Source organism: Elephantulus edwardii, unplaced genomic scaffold, assembly GCF_000299155.1.
Source record: "Elephantulus edwardii isolate Elephantulus edwardi_28Jun2011 unplaced genomic scaffold, EleEdw1.0 scaffold00227, whole genome shotgun sequence".
Lineage (NCBI taxonomy): Eukaryota > Metazoa > Chordata > Mammalia > Macroscelidea > Macroscelididae > Elephantulus > Elephantulus edwardii.
In genome coordinates, this window is record NW_006399977.1 from 3515707 (window position 1) to 3531069 (window position 15363).

The 15363-nt window shown below is 38.6% G+C and overlaps 1 protein-coding gene across 1 annotated transcript in view; it reads right to left on the minus strand.

Moving 5' to 3' along the window:
• The window catches only part of COL24A1 (collagen, type XXIV, alpha 1), a 548498-nt gene that overhangs the window by 7633 nt on the left and 525502 nt on the right, over positions 1-15363 (minus strand). Inside the window, exons 58-59 of the mRNA XM_006898370.1 lie at positions 9427-9536; positions 2390-2593 (exon numbers count right to left, since the gene is read on the minus strand). Coding sequence (XP_006898432.1) covers positions 2390-2593; positions 9427-9536 — 314 coding nt within the window. The remainder of the gene's footprint in view (positions 1-2389; positions 2594-9426; positions 9537-15363) is intronic.

Below are 15363 nucleotides of genomic sequence, written 5' to 3' on the forward strand. Positions count from 1 at the left end.
TTGACTCTTGACTCATAGTGACCCTCTGTAACATGGATCAAATCCTTGCTGAATTTTCATAAACTCTTCCTTGAAGTCATTAGTCATTGTGTCAATTCATCTCCTTTGCTGATCCTCTACTTTTCCAAGCATGATGGAATTCTAGGAACTAACCCTACCTGACAACATGCTCAAGGTGCATAAGATAAGGTTTCACCATCTTTGTCACTAAAGAACACCCAGTTGGACTTCTAAGACAGATTCATTTGTTTTTGGGCATGCAATATTCTTCACCATCACCACAATGCAATGGCATTAATTCTTCTTCAGTTTTCCTTTGGTTTTATTTATTTTCCAACTTTCACAAGTATTTGAAGCAATTGAAAATATTATGGCTCAGATTAGAAGTACCTTAGTCTTTACAGATATCTTTGCTTTTCAGCACTTTAAAGCAGTCTTTGACAGCAGATCTGCTCAATGCAAGACACTATTTGATTTCTTGTCTGCTGCTTTTATGGGTATTGATCGTGGATCCAGTAAAATCAAATCCTGACAGCAACAATTTTTTTAATCTTTATCATGATGTTGCTTGTTGGTCTAGCTGCAATAATTTTTATTTTCTTCATGTTGAAGTAAAGAAGTGAAATCTATGCTGAAAGTTGTAGTCTCTTGTAGTAAGCACTTCAAGTTCTCTTCATTTTCAGCAAGCAAGGTTGTGTCAACTCCATATGTAAGTTGTTGATGAGTCTTCCTCCAATGCTAATGCTTCATTCTTCATATAGCCCAGCTTTATGGACAATTCTTTCTTCTTACCACGTGTCAACAAATGTCTGTTGTGAAGTAGCAGGTAGGACATATTTTAGGTTTGGGGGTCATACTGTATCTGCTCCATCTACTAAACTCTGACAGTTTTAGCAGGAAAACATACAAAGACATTAAAGAAAGAGTATGTCTGTTTTAATAAAAACTTATTTCTAAAACATGCAGGAGACTGATTTAATCCATGATCTGTAGCTTGCTCACATGTGTTCCCTAACATCTTCCCCCTCCCCATATGTCTTTATAGAAACTAACTGCCTCTTCTTTCTCTCACAGAGTAGCTGATGGATTAAAAAGACAAATCTTTTTGCTAGCATACCAGTACTTATTCCATTGCAAACACATTTATCTAGGTATAATTAGTTATTTATTATTATTAATTAAATTAATCATATTTCTTTATCTAGATATAATTATTTCATGGGTAAAATAAAAATGAATTTTATATGTTAAAAATTTTTGTATGCAAAAATCAATGATGATCAATAGGAATGGTAAGATTTGGCTAAGTCTGATATAAGTAAGATGTTCATTTGAAAAATATGTGGTTATAAATAAGTGATACCCCTTGAGCAGGAAGAAAAGTGCAACAACGAATGAATGGAAATCCAAAGTCTCTGTAAACGTTCATTAAAATTAATAAAAAAAAAATGACACTCCTCATTGCCACTGAGTCAGAACCAACTTACAGCTGACACTCCGGTGGGATTCTCAGTGGCCATAAATTACACAGGAATAACAAGAGTCTGGCACAAAAGGTACCTTGAAAAGTAAATTGCGAAAGGGGGTAACTCCAGGACTAGAGGGAAATGTGCAACAGTGAATGGATGAAAACTCAACTTTTCTGTAAACTTTCATTAAAATAATGATAAAAAATTATTAAAAAATTAAATTTATATGATGAGACTTCTCATTTTTTTTCCATGGAGCAGCTGGGGAAATTCATGCTGCCTCCCTTTGTATTGGCAACACAACTCCTTACCCACTAGGCCACCAGAGCTTACATATAATAAATTAGGTACACTAATTGTGTACCATGTGGAGAGAGAGAGTTCAGCTGGCCCAGTGGACAGAAGGCAACGCTCCCAAGTCGAAGGTGGGTGACTTTTAATCTGTGCCCCTCGGGCCTGTCTTTCATTGTTTTTGTTCAGACATTTCTCTAGGTTGTATAGCCCTGGTGTACAAGTTGCCATAAGCGGTAACTTGTGGTTGCTGTGAAACAGAACACTGTGAAACTGATGTGTCAAATGCGTTAATGGCTGGTTACCCAATGTGGACAGAGAGTGGGGTGGAGCTCTCTGATTAAAACAAGCTTGGAAGGAGGAGTGGCATCCACTTCTGTAATAGCTTGCCTCTGGAAACCCTATGAACCTGGAGAGAGGATGAGAGACACCCAAGTGTTGAGGACTCTCCTTCATAGGGTCGCTATGAGTTGCCTGTGACTCGACGGCACTTAACAACAAGAACAATGAGTACCATATTCTGTAATCTGCAGTTCACCATTAAAATCTTACTCCTACTATCTAATTTTGTAGTTTTATCAATTTTAAGTTAGTCATACTTAACAATTCTAAAAGTTCCATCTTCTTACCTTGCAGTCATTTGAAAGCAATTCAGGTTCAAGTAGAGTGTTTTCTTCAAAAATCTGTCCATCCCATCCCTTGAAACGTATGGGCTGTCCAGAGTCACTTGTCCACAGTGGGGTATTTAGACAATGAATGGTGATAACATGGGTGGCTTCTGAGCTCAGTAAATGAAGGAAGTTCATCTGGACTTTCTCAATTCCAAATTCCAACTAATACAGAAACAAAATGCATATTTTAACAACTGAACAAGAGAAACTGGAAGAAAGACTTTGAGAGGCAGCCATGAGGTATTCATATTTCTGGGAATTTAAGTGTCACTTAGTTGTGTGCTGGTGAATGGCTTTCTGGAGGGAAAAAACAAAAGCACTGATTCATAATATCTATTGAATTCCTTGGTGCAAATACTTCCACGATGTCTGGTTTCAGGCAACCAAGGTATTATCACTAAATGCGCGATTGAGTAACACACTAACAATTGGCTCTCCTGAACCAGTATCAATTGGTTGTAGCTAGCACATCACTTACTCATTGTCTTTGAGTAAAAAACAACTCATAGCTGACCCTCTGTTGGAGTTTATGTTTTCATAAGTAAATTCTTATTGAAACACAGACATGCTCATTCATTACTTATTGCCTTTGTCAGCTTTACTGCTAAAAATGCCAGGGTTGAATAGATGCAGCAGAAATTGTCCGACCCCTCTTTCCCCTAAAAAATGTCCTATCTGCCCCTTTACAACAGATTGCTTGTGAACTCCTGTTAAAGAGAATAGGCTGTAAATTGCTCATTATATTTCCCATCTTTCTTCCATGAAGATGCTGGTGAATTTGAACAACCAGAGAGGCACGGTCATTGGTTTAGTGCAAAATTCCCTAGTGCTCTAGGTTACTGTTGTTGTGTTGTTAAGTGCCGTCAAATTGTAGACGACTGAAAGTGACCCTATGAATGAAAATCCTCAACACTTGAGTGACTTTCATTCTTTCTCCAGGTTCATAGGGTTTCCAGGGGCAAGTGGATGCGACTCCTGCTTCCAAGCTTGTTTTAACCCAGGAGCGCCACCAAACACTGTCCACCATGGGTAAACCAGGTTACTACATATAATTAAAAGACCAAAATAATTTTCCTAATATTGCCTAAAATGCAGTTAGACTTTGTTATTGGCTGATTCTTTAAAATATTTCTTCATAAAATCGTAAATTCTGCCTTTATTTGAAGATGGTGTGTGTTTGTTACTCTAAGGAAATGTTACAAGTTTAATAATAATTTGAACACTACCAATGAGCTCATAAAATTTGAGTTATAACAATGAGCCCTTAAGGACAAGGACAGACACTTATTCTTTGTGCTGTCTGCCCAGAATATAGTTTCAGACATACTGTGAGTCATCAATAAATGTTTGTTCAATGACCTAAGGCATGAACAATGTGTTAACTAAAAGAGTATGTACACAGGGCAAAATCAGGGCTAGGAGGTCTGATGGTACATTTTCTAAACTAGGAAAAGGAAGTAGACTTTCCTTTAGTTTTAAAGGTATTATTAATTTTAGCATTATTCAGGCTGGGGTATGATCATCAGGTAATAAGCAGAAATGGCTTCTACTGAGGAAATAATATTAATTTTCAAATAAAAATTAGAAGACAGTTATGAGGTGACAAAGACAAGAAATAACTAAAATAGCAGCAGCAACAACAAAAAAATCACCACCAACAAAGTGTCCCAGGAAAAGAAAGGGCAAAAGAAAGGCATAAGCATCAACACAGGGTTGTATAATCATAAGGAACAGTAGAATTGAAATAGTCCAATGCCTTTATTTCAGAGATGATGATCAGAAACTTGTAAAATACTTAACATGTTAGTGGATTAGTTGACTCAAACGTTCAGATCCTTGACTCCAATTTAGTTTCACTTCTACTACCTCCCGAACTTTCTCTAATTGAGTCTATGGACAGGAGACATGAGAGAAATGACTCGGACATGGCAAGAACTGCATTGTGTAGTACCCTTGCTGTTCCTTAACCTTTGTAGGATTCTCCCCACCACTTTCCTTCAATGACAAAAGAAATGAAAATTTCAGAAAAACTTCCAGGGCAGTGAGGAAAATTTTGAGCATATTTTAGAAATAGAACCATCATGCTACACTTCATAAAAGGTGCATGAATTTCCTAGGAATGTTTTCCTCTCCATTTTTGGGATAATGATGAACGCCTACTGTAGTGAATCAGTGAACCACCCTGGTTAATTAAGGAGCATGCTTTTGGAGGAAAGATGAGTATAACAGTACTCTACTAAGGAGAACAACAGATTATATTTCAGCTGATGCTGTTTGTTGTTATTGTTGTTGATAAACAAAACAAATAATAGTTATGTGTAGATTCGTTCCAAGCATGAGGATGTCCTTCTCATGCTTGGAAGACTGGAGGGTGTCAGCACAGGAGAAGAAGACCCTGAATGAGATGAATTGACACAGTAACTGGGGTCAATGGAGGTAGGTGTGTCAAAGATAGTGAGATTAGTTCAGGAAAGGGCAGGATTCAGGGCTATTCATAGGGTTGTTATAAGTCTCAGGCAACTCAATGTCACATGATATCATCATCATCATCATCATCAACAACAACATAGATTCTTTGTCAATGAGAAATAAATTACTGGCAAAAAGTAGATTTAATTAATAATAAAAAATGCAAATTGAGTGTATTTTATATTTAGATTTTGTCAAAATATTTTAAAGGTAGAACTAGGCTTTAGGTTCATAAACACTTGTTAAAACACTGGTATTATACTAAATTAACTTGCATTCATTCTGAACATTGGCTCATAGAATACTTTAATGATGCTTTATATAACTGATAATACTTTTTATGATTAAAACAGTATGTCAACTTGGTCATGGTTCTTTAACTGGGCATTTATGTAAGTGACAATTGCATAATGATATGATTAATCTGATTCTATATTAAGAGGATTAGGGTAGGATGTTGTTGTTGCTATGTGCCGTCGAGTTGCTTGCGACTCATAGCGCCCCTATGTACAACAGCCCTAAACTCTGTTCTGTCCTGTGCCAATCTCATTGTCTCCAAAATACTCTTCCCGATTACCCCAGTCACAGAATCAATCCATCTCCTAGAGGGTCTTCCCCTCCCGAGCCTGCCCTCCACCCTCTTAAGCATGATGTCCTTCTCCAAGGACCGGTCTCTCCTTACAACATGACCAAAGTATGTCAGACAAAGCCTCAGAATCCTTGCTTCCAAGGAGCAGCCCGGTTTAATCCTCTCCAGGATGAATCTGTTTGTTTTCTTAGCAGTCCATGGTACCCTCAATACTCTTCTCAAACACCAAAGCTCAAAGGCATCAATTCTCCTTCTATCCTCCTTAGTCATTGTCCAACTCTCTGACGAATAACAAGTGATTGCAAAGACCATGGCCTGTATCAGACACACCTTAGTCTCCAGAGACACACTGTTGCTCTTCAGTACTTTATAGAGGTCCCTGACAGCAGACTTTCCCATCGCAATATGTCTTTTAATTTCCTGGCTGCTGGTGCCAAGAGTGTTGATTGTGGAGCCAAGCAGACAAAAACTGTGAACAATCTCAATCTTTTCACCATCCATTCTGATGCTGCCAATTGGTCCAGTGGTGAGAATCTTTGTCTTCTTGACATTGAACCTCAATCCATACTGAAGGCTGTAGTCCTTGACCCTTTGCAGCAAGCGCTTCAGGTTCTCCTCAGTTTCAGCAAGCAGGGCTGATACAACATCTTAATTAATTATAGAGGGAGTTTCCTCAGGGATTTCAGTAAAAGTCATGGCCATCTAGCCAGAACAGTTTCATACCTAACCCTCCAACAGGTATTTAGAATATTTATAGCCTTAAAGGCTATAAATTGTGGAGCTGAGTAAGCTAAAATTGTTAACAACTTCCATCTCTTCTTCATCTACTGTGGTGCTGCCAATTGGCCCTGAAGTAAAAATCTTTGTCTTCTTGATGTTGAGCTTCAGTCCATAATGAAGACTGCAGTCCTTGACCATCTGTAGCAAGCACTTCAGGTACTTCTCAGTTTCAGCAAACAAGGTTGAGCCATCTGAATAATGTAGGTTATTGAAGAGTCTCCAATCCTGGTGCCACATTCTTCCTCACAAATCTGGTCTCCTGAAAGATTTGTTCCACATACAGATTAAAAAGGTATGGAGACTGGATGCATACTTGCTGCACTCCTTTCCTGATTTTAAGCCATGCAGTGTTGACTTGTTCTGTTCTGAGGACTGCTTCTTTGTCCAAAGATAGGTTTTGCATGAGCATAATCAAGTGTTCTCGTGTTCCCATTTTTCTCAAGGTTAACCACAAATTGTTGTGATTCACACAGTCAAAATCCTTTGCATAGTCAATGAAACATAGACACTCTTCTAGTACTCTTTGTTTTCAGTCAAGATCCATCTGACAATGGCAATAATGTTTTTAGTGACACGGCCTCTTGTAAATCCAGCTTGTATTTCTGGTAGTTCTCTGTCAATGTACTCTTCCAGTTGTTTTTAGAGAATCTTCAGCAGGATTTTGCTTATTTGTGATACTCGTGAAATTGTTCTATAATTTCCACACTCTGTTGCATCATCTTTTTATTTTTAAAGGGAGTAGAATAAACATGAATCTCTTCCAATCAGTTAGCCAGATGGTTGTCCTTCAGATTTCTTTGCAAAACTTAGGGAACACACCCAGAGCAGTGTCTGTTTGTTGAAATATGTCATTTGGTATGCTGTCAATTTCTGGGGCCTTGTTTTTTGCCAATTCCTTCAGAGCAGCTTGCACTTCCTTCTTCATCCCATTGCCTCTTGATCATATGTTGTTTCATGAATTCTTCTATATCAGCAAAATATTTTTGATAAAGTGACTGTGTGCTCCGTCTATCTTCTTTTAATGTATCCTGGATCATTCAATATTCTGCCAATAGCATGCTTAACTGTTGTAATTCGAGGCTTGAATTTGTTCTTTAGTTCCTTCAGCTTAAGAAATTCTGAGTTAGTTCAGCCCTTTTGATTTTCCGACTCCAGCTCTTCACATTTCATAATAAAATTTGCTTTGTCTTTCCAACCTGCCCTTTGACATCTTCTGTTCAGCTCCTTATTTTTCTGCATTCTTCCTTTTGTTTTGGCTTCTGTACATTCTAGTGCAATATTCAGAGTCTCTTCTGACATCTATCTTGTTCTTTTCTTCCTCTTTTGTCTTTTTAATGACCTTTTGCATTCTTCATGGATGATATTCTTGATTTCCTCCCACAGCTCATCTGGTCTTCATTCATACTAATTCATACTCAAGGTTTCAAACTTGTTTCTTAGATGGTTTTGAAATTCAGATGGAAAAGACCCAAGGTCAAATTTTGGTTCCTGTGGGTTTGATTTAACTTTCTTTAGCTTTACTTTGAATTTGCATATGTATGAGTAGTTAATGGTCTGTTCTATAGTCAGCATCTGGCCTAATTTTCACCGCTGATTTTGAGCTTCTCCATTGATTCTTTCCACAGATGAAATCCATGTGGATAGTCACCACACCATAAAGTGCTTTATGTTTCTTATAAAAGGTATTTCCAATGGCTAAATCACTAACTGTACAAAATTCTATCTTTCTATCTCCAGCCTCATTTCTGTTACCAAGTGCATGTCTTCTGGCTACTAATCCTTTTCCCTTGCTTCCAATGTTTGTATTCCAGTCACTCATTATTATTAATGCATCTTAGTTGCGTGTTTGATCGATTTCTGACTGCAAAAGTTGGTAGAAATAATCTATTTCCTTCTCTGACTCTGGTTGTTGGTACACATATTTGAATGACAGTGGTAATAACAGGTCTTCTTTGTATGTGTACGGATATTATCCTGGCCTTACAACACTGTATTTCAAGATGGATCTAGAAAAGACCTTTTAAATTATGCATGCAACCTCATTTTTCCTCACCTTTTCATCTTGGCATGGTAGATCATATGATTGTCTGATTCAAAATATTCAATGCTAGTCCATCTCATTTTGGTAATACCCAGTATGTCAATATTTATGTTCTTAACAATGTCCAATTTTTGTACATGCATGCTTCTCACATTGAATGCTCTCATGATTAGTGTCTGCTTACAACTGTTCCTCCTCATTTGTGTTTCCAAATTTGAAGGTTCAGTCTCAGGTGCTATATCTGCTAGTCTACTCTATATTGTACATAAGGTTTCTAAAGGCCTGATTTTTTGGAAGTGGATTGCCAATCTTTCTTCCTAGTGTGTCTTAATATGGATGGCAGCTTTAAAAAAATATCTGACAGATAAGCAATTTACCAGAAAGAGCAGATGAAAGATACTTCCTTATTACAGAAGTAATGAATAGATTTAGTGTTGGGTTACCCACCCCCACCCCCATCTCACTCCCTCCCTTGGTGCATGTGTCTTGTTCTGTCACTTTCCCTGCTCCACCATCATCCTCTTCCACACCCACCTATGCCTGCCAGCACCTCCCCACCCCAGCCAACCCTTGTTATGATGACTCAGGCCTCAAGTCACTTCCATGATGCCTCATACCACTTCTGATCTCTCATGCTGCTGCCAGTCTCTCATAAGTTTAAGAGGCTCTGAGTATACCATTTGATTATCTGATTTAAAGTGGCAAAACTAGTATACTATGTGATGATCTGATTCAAAGTGGCCAAAGCTTGTCCATTTTGACTAATGCCTAGAATGTTGATGTTCATGTGTTCCATTTAATTTCTTCACTTCTACTTTTCCATATTTCATGTTTCATACATATTATATTCTAATTATTAAAGGATGTTGGCCATTATTCTTTCCTCATTTTGATTGAATTCCAATCTGGGCTCTACCTATAATACTATAACTATGTTCCTATACTATTCATAGGTTTTTCAGAGGATGCTATTTAAGAAATAGATAGCCAATCCTGCTTAAATCAGTCTTAATCTAGGAGCTCTTCTAAAACCTCTCCACCAGGGGTGACCCTTGCAGTATTCTCACTGACGCAGTGTAAATCTTGGCATATATTCTGAAATTTAATTTTACGTACCTTTGTCACAGAAACAGGATATACACATGTCTGGCCACCAGCAGTGAAATTGCAGAATACCTCAATTGCATCTGAAGAACATCCAAGGTTTGGATCAATCCAATATTTTCCTAAAAATTTGTATTAAAACATAAGGTTATTTAAATTAAATGCCATGCTAAATATATTTGAACCATTCTTACAAATCATCATCATGTTCTACAGTTTATCAGTCTTATGTGTTACAAGAACTTAGATTGTAAATATGCTTACAAATGATGAATGAATGAAAACTAGAAGCATTTTGTACAATTGATACTGAAAATACAGTATAAATTTAAAGGTATTTCATAACTTTAGTTAAAGAAGTAAATGGAATTTATTTCTGGAAGAGATTATATAAAGAGTATAGTCGGAGCACTGGCTGAAAATCGCCTGTGACTTCATCCATAGCCACTGGTGAGAGTCAGCACCCAGAGCCATCAGGGGCTTTAAGCTCGTTGCCCACTGCTGTGGTGTGGACAGCTGAAACCCAGGCCCTGACAGGCACCTGGGGGGGGGGAACCCCAGACTCTACTTCATGCTCTGCTGGAGAAGGAGGGACAGTCTCCTGTACCAGTCAGACCCAATTTTACGGTACACACACACACACACTTTTTCTTCTTCTTTTTTAAAAAAAGACTACTTCAGCCGTCGCGGCCCTCTGCCTGGGGCGGGCTGCCCTCGGCCCCCTGCCCAGGGCGAGCCGTTGCGGTCCTCTGTCTGGGGCGGGCTGCCCTTGGTCCCTGGCCCTGGGCAAGCCGTCGCGGCCCTCTGCCTGGGGTGAGCCGTTGCAGCCCTCTGCCCGGGGTGGGCTGCCCTCGGCCCTCTGCCAGGGGCGAGCCGTCATGGCCTTCTGCCCGGGGCGGGCTGCGCTTGGCCCCCGGCTCGGGGCGAACCGTCGTGGCCCTCAGGAGCAAGAAGGCAAGCAGCTGTAACCCAAGACCACCAGTAAGGTGATAAAGCGTCCTCCCTTCCCCCCTTTATATCTATGCCCCTGTTCAGCATGAAGAAGCCAGAGAGTCGGCATCCAATTCCCAAATCAATAAGACAGTTGGTTTAATTACTATTGGAAAATGCTTGTCATTCCTCTGTAGCATCTGGTCCCCACTGGACCCTTATAATTTCCTTCACCTGCTCCCCCAACTGACCAAACTGCAGCTCTGCAACTGCATCCTGGCCCATCATCACCCTTCTGCCCCCAACCCTCACCTCCTTGTACCCCCAACATGTTTTCCCCAATAAAAAAATATTAATAATAAAAAGGCAAAAAAAAGTATAGTCAAGAATATGTGCTTACTTAAATCAACAACTTAAAATGACTTGTCTAAAGTTCACAGTTTCTGATAGAAGTTAACATAACAGGTTTATAATTCTATTCTACAACATTGCAGAGTTTAAAATCAATATATTGTTTATAAGAAGCACCATCTTCAAATTCTCCAAAGTAGGAGTGGGTGAAGGTGGAACCTGTATCATACTGATAATTTAAAAAATTACAGTAAATTATCTAGCACTTTAGGAAAGAATAATACACAGTTAAACAACTATCATGATTCTTCTTCAGATTTATAAGCAAAACTTGGGAAGTCAGCAAAAGACTGAAGTGCCTGCTGCTACCACAAACCTGCTTAGCTTTTCCTCTACTCATGCTCAGAAGGATAAAATAGGGTCTTACATCATAGTTTGGAAGCAGGAGTGGCATCCACTTCCTAAACAACATGCCTCCAGAAACTCTATGAACTTTGATAAATGTTGATAGTTGTAGAGGAGCTTAAGGCCTTTTGTTCATAAGTTCGCTATGAGTCATACTCTGTCATACTCTGCTCTACGGCAATCAACAACAACAACAAAGTCATAGTATAAGAAATATACAGACTAAAAAGCATTGAATCAGCATCTTAATTCCAGAGTAATTGACTCAGCATTTTAACAAAACATCTAATCTTAAATGCAAATGCAGGGATCTTTAAAAAAAAATTCCATTTTACTTTTTTAAAAGAGACAGTCTTGGTTTTATGCTACATATAGGCAAGACAATGCCATAGTTTTTATTAAGCATGATTTTGGAGATCCTCGTCTGGTATTCCTTTTCTTACTGATAGTTGCTTTTATGTAGATTCTGTCTCATGCAGACACTACGCCGGCAGAGCAGAATTGCTTCCTCCATAGGGTGTTCAAGGGTATGACCTTTCAGATATAGATCATAAGACTTTTTTCTGTAGAACTTCTGGATAGGTTCCAAAGACCAACTTTTGTCATACCATTCAGGGACTTGTAGTTCCCCTTCACTATACAACAAATATTCATCTAGTTCAGCCTAGTCTTCCTCTGCTCCGTCATTGTAAATTTCTAAAAATACCCTCCACTCCTTGCCTTTATAATGGCATAGTCTATAAAGAGCTACACTGCTAACCTAAAAGAGATGCGTCTCTCTGACAGGTTTAGTTCAAGAGGCACCGTGCAGGAAAAAGATGGACAATCTCCTGTGAGATCTCCTTCTGTGTGTCTGTGAAAACCTACTGAAAGGTTATTTATGAGTTGGTTCTGATTTGGCAGCAATTTGTGTTTTCTACTTTTAAGCCTTCAAAATGTATAGTTGCTAGGTTAGGAGCTCACGGTATATGGAGCTCAGTGGTGCTCAAAATTTACGATACTACATTCATTTGTTAAAACACATATCACTTAGTACTCATCCACAGAGTTGCTGATTCATTAGGTTTGGGCTGAAGTCTGAAAATCTACACATCAACAAAATCCTAGCTGATTCCGGTCCAGGAACCATATTTAGAGAATCATTATGTATTTAAATAGGGGAAAAGAGTGGTAAAGGAGATATTTTCATCTCAGTACTTTAGTTCTTCAGAGTTTTGTAGTAAGTTTGTAGAAACTACAGTTTTCTTTTTTTTTACTGGCATATGATGTTGCTTTTCAGGCATTATATATCTCTCTATATATAATCTTCTTCTTTCCTTTCAGGGAAAGTTTCTCACTACCACATGAGCTAAAGTGTTCTGTAGAATAAGTTTTCCTTCAAGTGAACTGCTATTAGAAAATTGGTTGCTCTATATTTTAAGTTGGAAGCTGGTAGAGTTTCTAAATTTCATGGTATGTTGAAATACAGAGAAAGTCTTCTATTACAATGTATCTTTTCTTTTTTCTTTTTTTTTGGCTTAACTGTTGTAACTCAAAATGAGCTATCGTCTTTAAAACTCTTTCAAGTTCTACACAGCCTCTAAAACAACATGTCCAGAGCAGTAAAAGTGTCCTTCTTGCTCCTCATTCCCCCCAGATCATTATCTCCATTTTCTACCAAAAACATTCTCTGCTGAGGTTATTCTTATGTTAATGTTGATATGATTACTACCATACTATGATTTTCTTGTTTCAATAATCAACAATAATTTTACCTATTGAAGATTTCAACTTCAGTTTGGAAGTAATTTTCAGAAAATTTGGTGATTACCTAATTTGTGGTGATTTTCAACTCATATGCATCATCTATGCAATCCCAGGGGTTTCTTTGTCCACCAGCATGAGCACGTAAGCAAAAGCATCATGAAGATATAAATGTAGTTATTAAATCCTTAAAGAATAAAAGAAACTTTTTTCTAGTGTAATTTTAGTTGCTTAGGTAAACCGGTAGTACCTGCGTCTAATACAAGCCATGGTCTTCGCAATCACTTGTTATGCATCAGAGAGTTGGACAATGACCAGGGAGGACAGAAGGAGAATTGATGCCTTTGAGCTGTGGTGCTGGAGAAGAGTATTGAGAATACCATGGACTGCTAGGAAAACAAACAGATTCGTCCTGGAAAGGGTTAAACCGGGTGGCTCCTTGGAGGCAAGGATTCTGGGGCTTCGTCTGACATACTTTGGACATGTTGTGAGAAGAAAACGGTCCTTAGAGAGGGACATCATGCCCGGGAGGGAGGAGGGATGGTGCAGGAAAGGAAGGATTGATTCAGTGACTGGGGCAATTGGGATGGGAGTGTCGGAAACGGTGCGATTGGCACAGGACAGGGCGGAGTTTAGGGCTGTTGTACATAGGGTCGCTATGAGTCGCAGGCGACTCGACGGCACATAACAACAAACAACAAGGTAAACCAGTATAACAAATATTTGAGGCATAAATGTGGAATGAATGGACAAAATGGACATTGTGCATATTGAACCAGCATTGTGGAACCGAAGGTGTATAAATGAGTGATTGGAGAAAAAGACAAATATGCTTTGTAAATATTTACTCTAATCACAGTTAACAAAATTATTTACAGCCTAGGGAGGGAAGAAATGCAAGAGTCCACCTTAAAAAAAGTTTTGATACTATGCAATTAATAACATTTAGCTATTACAACAAAGAAGGTATATATTGAATTACATTTCCTAATGATTTGTGTATCTCATGTCTTTGTTCCTTTCAAGTTGATAGGACTGAATTTTCATACTCTTGGTTGTGGGAGAATATAAAATTTAGAACTATTACAAGCAACGGATTTATAATTACTATTTTAGTTTTCTAATAATCTAAATAATAAGATTTTATCTTAAGTCTGCCCCACTTGAATTTCAAAACCATCTCAGGAACAGGTTTTGAGGCCTTGAGCACCAATGAGTGTAGACCAAATGAGCTCTGGGAGGCTAACAAGAAAATCGTCTATGAAGAATGCAAAAGATCATTACAAAGGCTGAAGAAGAAGAAGAAGAGACCAAGATGGATGTCAGATGAGACTCTGAGTATTGCATTAGAGTGCCGATAAGCCAAAGCTAAAGGAAGAAATCAAGAAATCAAAGAGCTGAACAGAAAATTTCAAAAGGCAGCTCAGGATGACAAAGCAAGAGACTATAATAAAATGTGCAGAGAGCTGGAGTCAGAGAATCAAAAGGGCCAGACTCACTCAGTGTTTCTTAAGCTGAAGGAGTTGAAAAACAAATACAAGCCACGGGTGGCAATACTTAAAGATAGTTTGGGTAGAATAGTGAATGATCCAGGAAGTATCAAAAGAAGATAGAAGGAGGACACAGAGTCACTGTATCAGAAGGAATTGGCTGACACAGAGGAATTTCATGAAATAACATATGAGCAAGAACCTATGGTAATGAAGGAAGAAGTTCAAGTAGCTCTGAAGGAATTGGCAAAAAACAAGGCTCCAGGAGTTAACAGCATACCAATTGATTTATTTCAACAAACAGACGCTGCCCTGGATGTGCTCACTAAGTTGTGCCAGGAAATCTGGAGGACAGCCAGCTGGCCAACTGACTGGAAGAGATCGATATTTGTTCCCATTCCAAATAAAGGTGACCCAACAGTGTGAAAATTATCGAACAATATCACTGGTATCACATGAAAGCAAGATTCTGTTGAAAATTATACAAAAACATTTGGAACAATATGTCAACAGAGAACTGCAAGATGTGCAGGCTGGATTTAGAATATATATTATAGCTAATGTAAGATGGATCTTGGCAGAAAGCAGAGAATACCAGAAGAATGTCCATCTGTGCTTCATTGACTATGCAAAGGCTTTTGACTGTGTGGATCACAACAAGCTATGGCTGACTCTGAGAAGAATGGGAATCTCAAGATATTTGATTATGTTAATGCAAAATCTATACTTGGACCAAGAGGCAGTCGTCAGAAAAGAGCAGGAAGACAGTGGATGGTTCAAAATCAAGAAGAGGGTCCATCAGGGATGTATTTTGTTTCCATACCTTTACAATCTGTATGCAGAATAGATCATCTGAGATGCTGGCTGTAGGAGGAGGAATGTCACTTCAGGATTGGTGGAAGAATCATCAACAACCTGCGTTATGCAGATGACACAACCCTGCTCTCTGAAACTGAGGAGGACCTGAAGCACTTGCTGCAGAAGGTCAAGGACTGCAGCCTTCAATATGGATTGAAGATCAATATCAAGA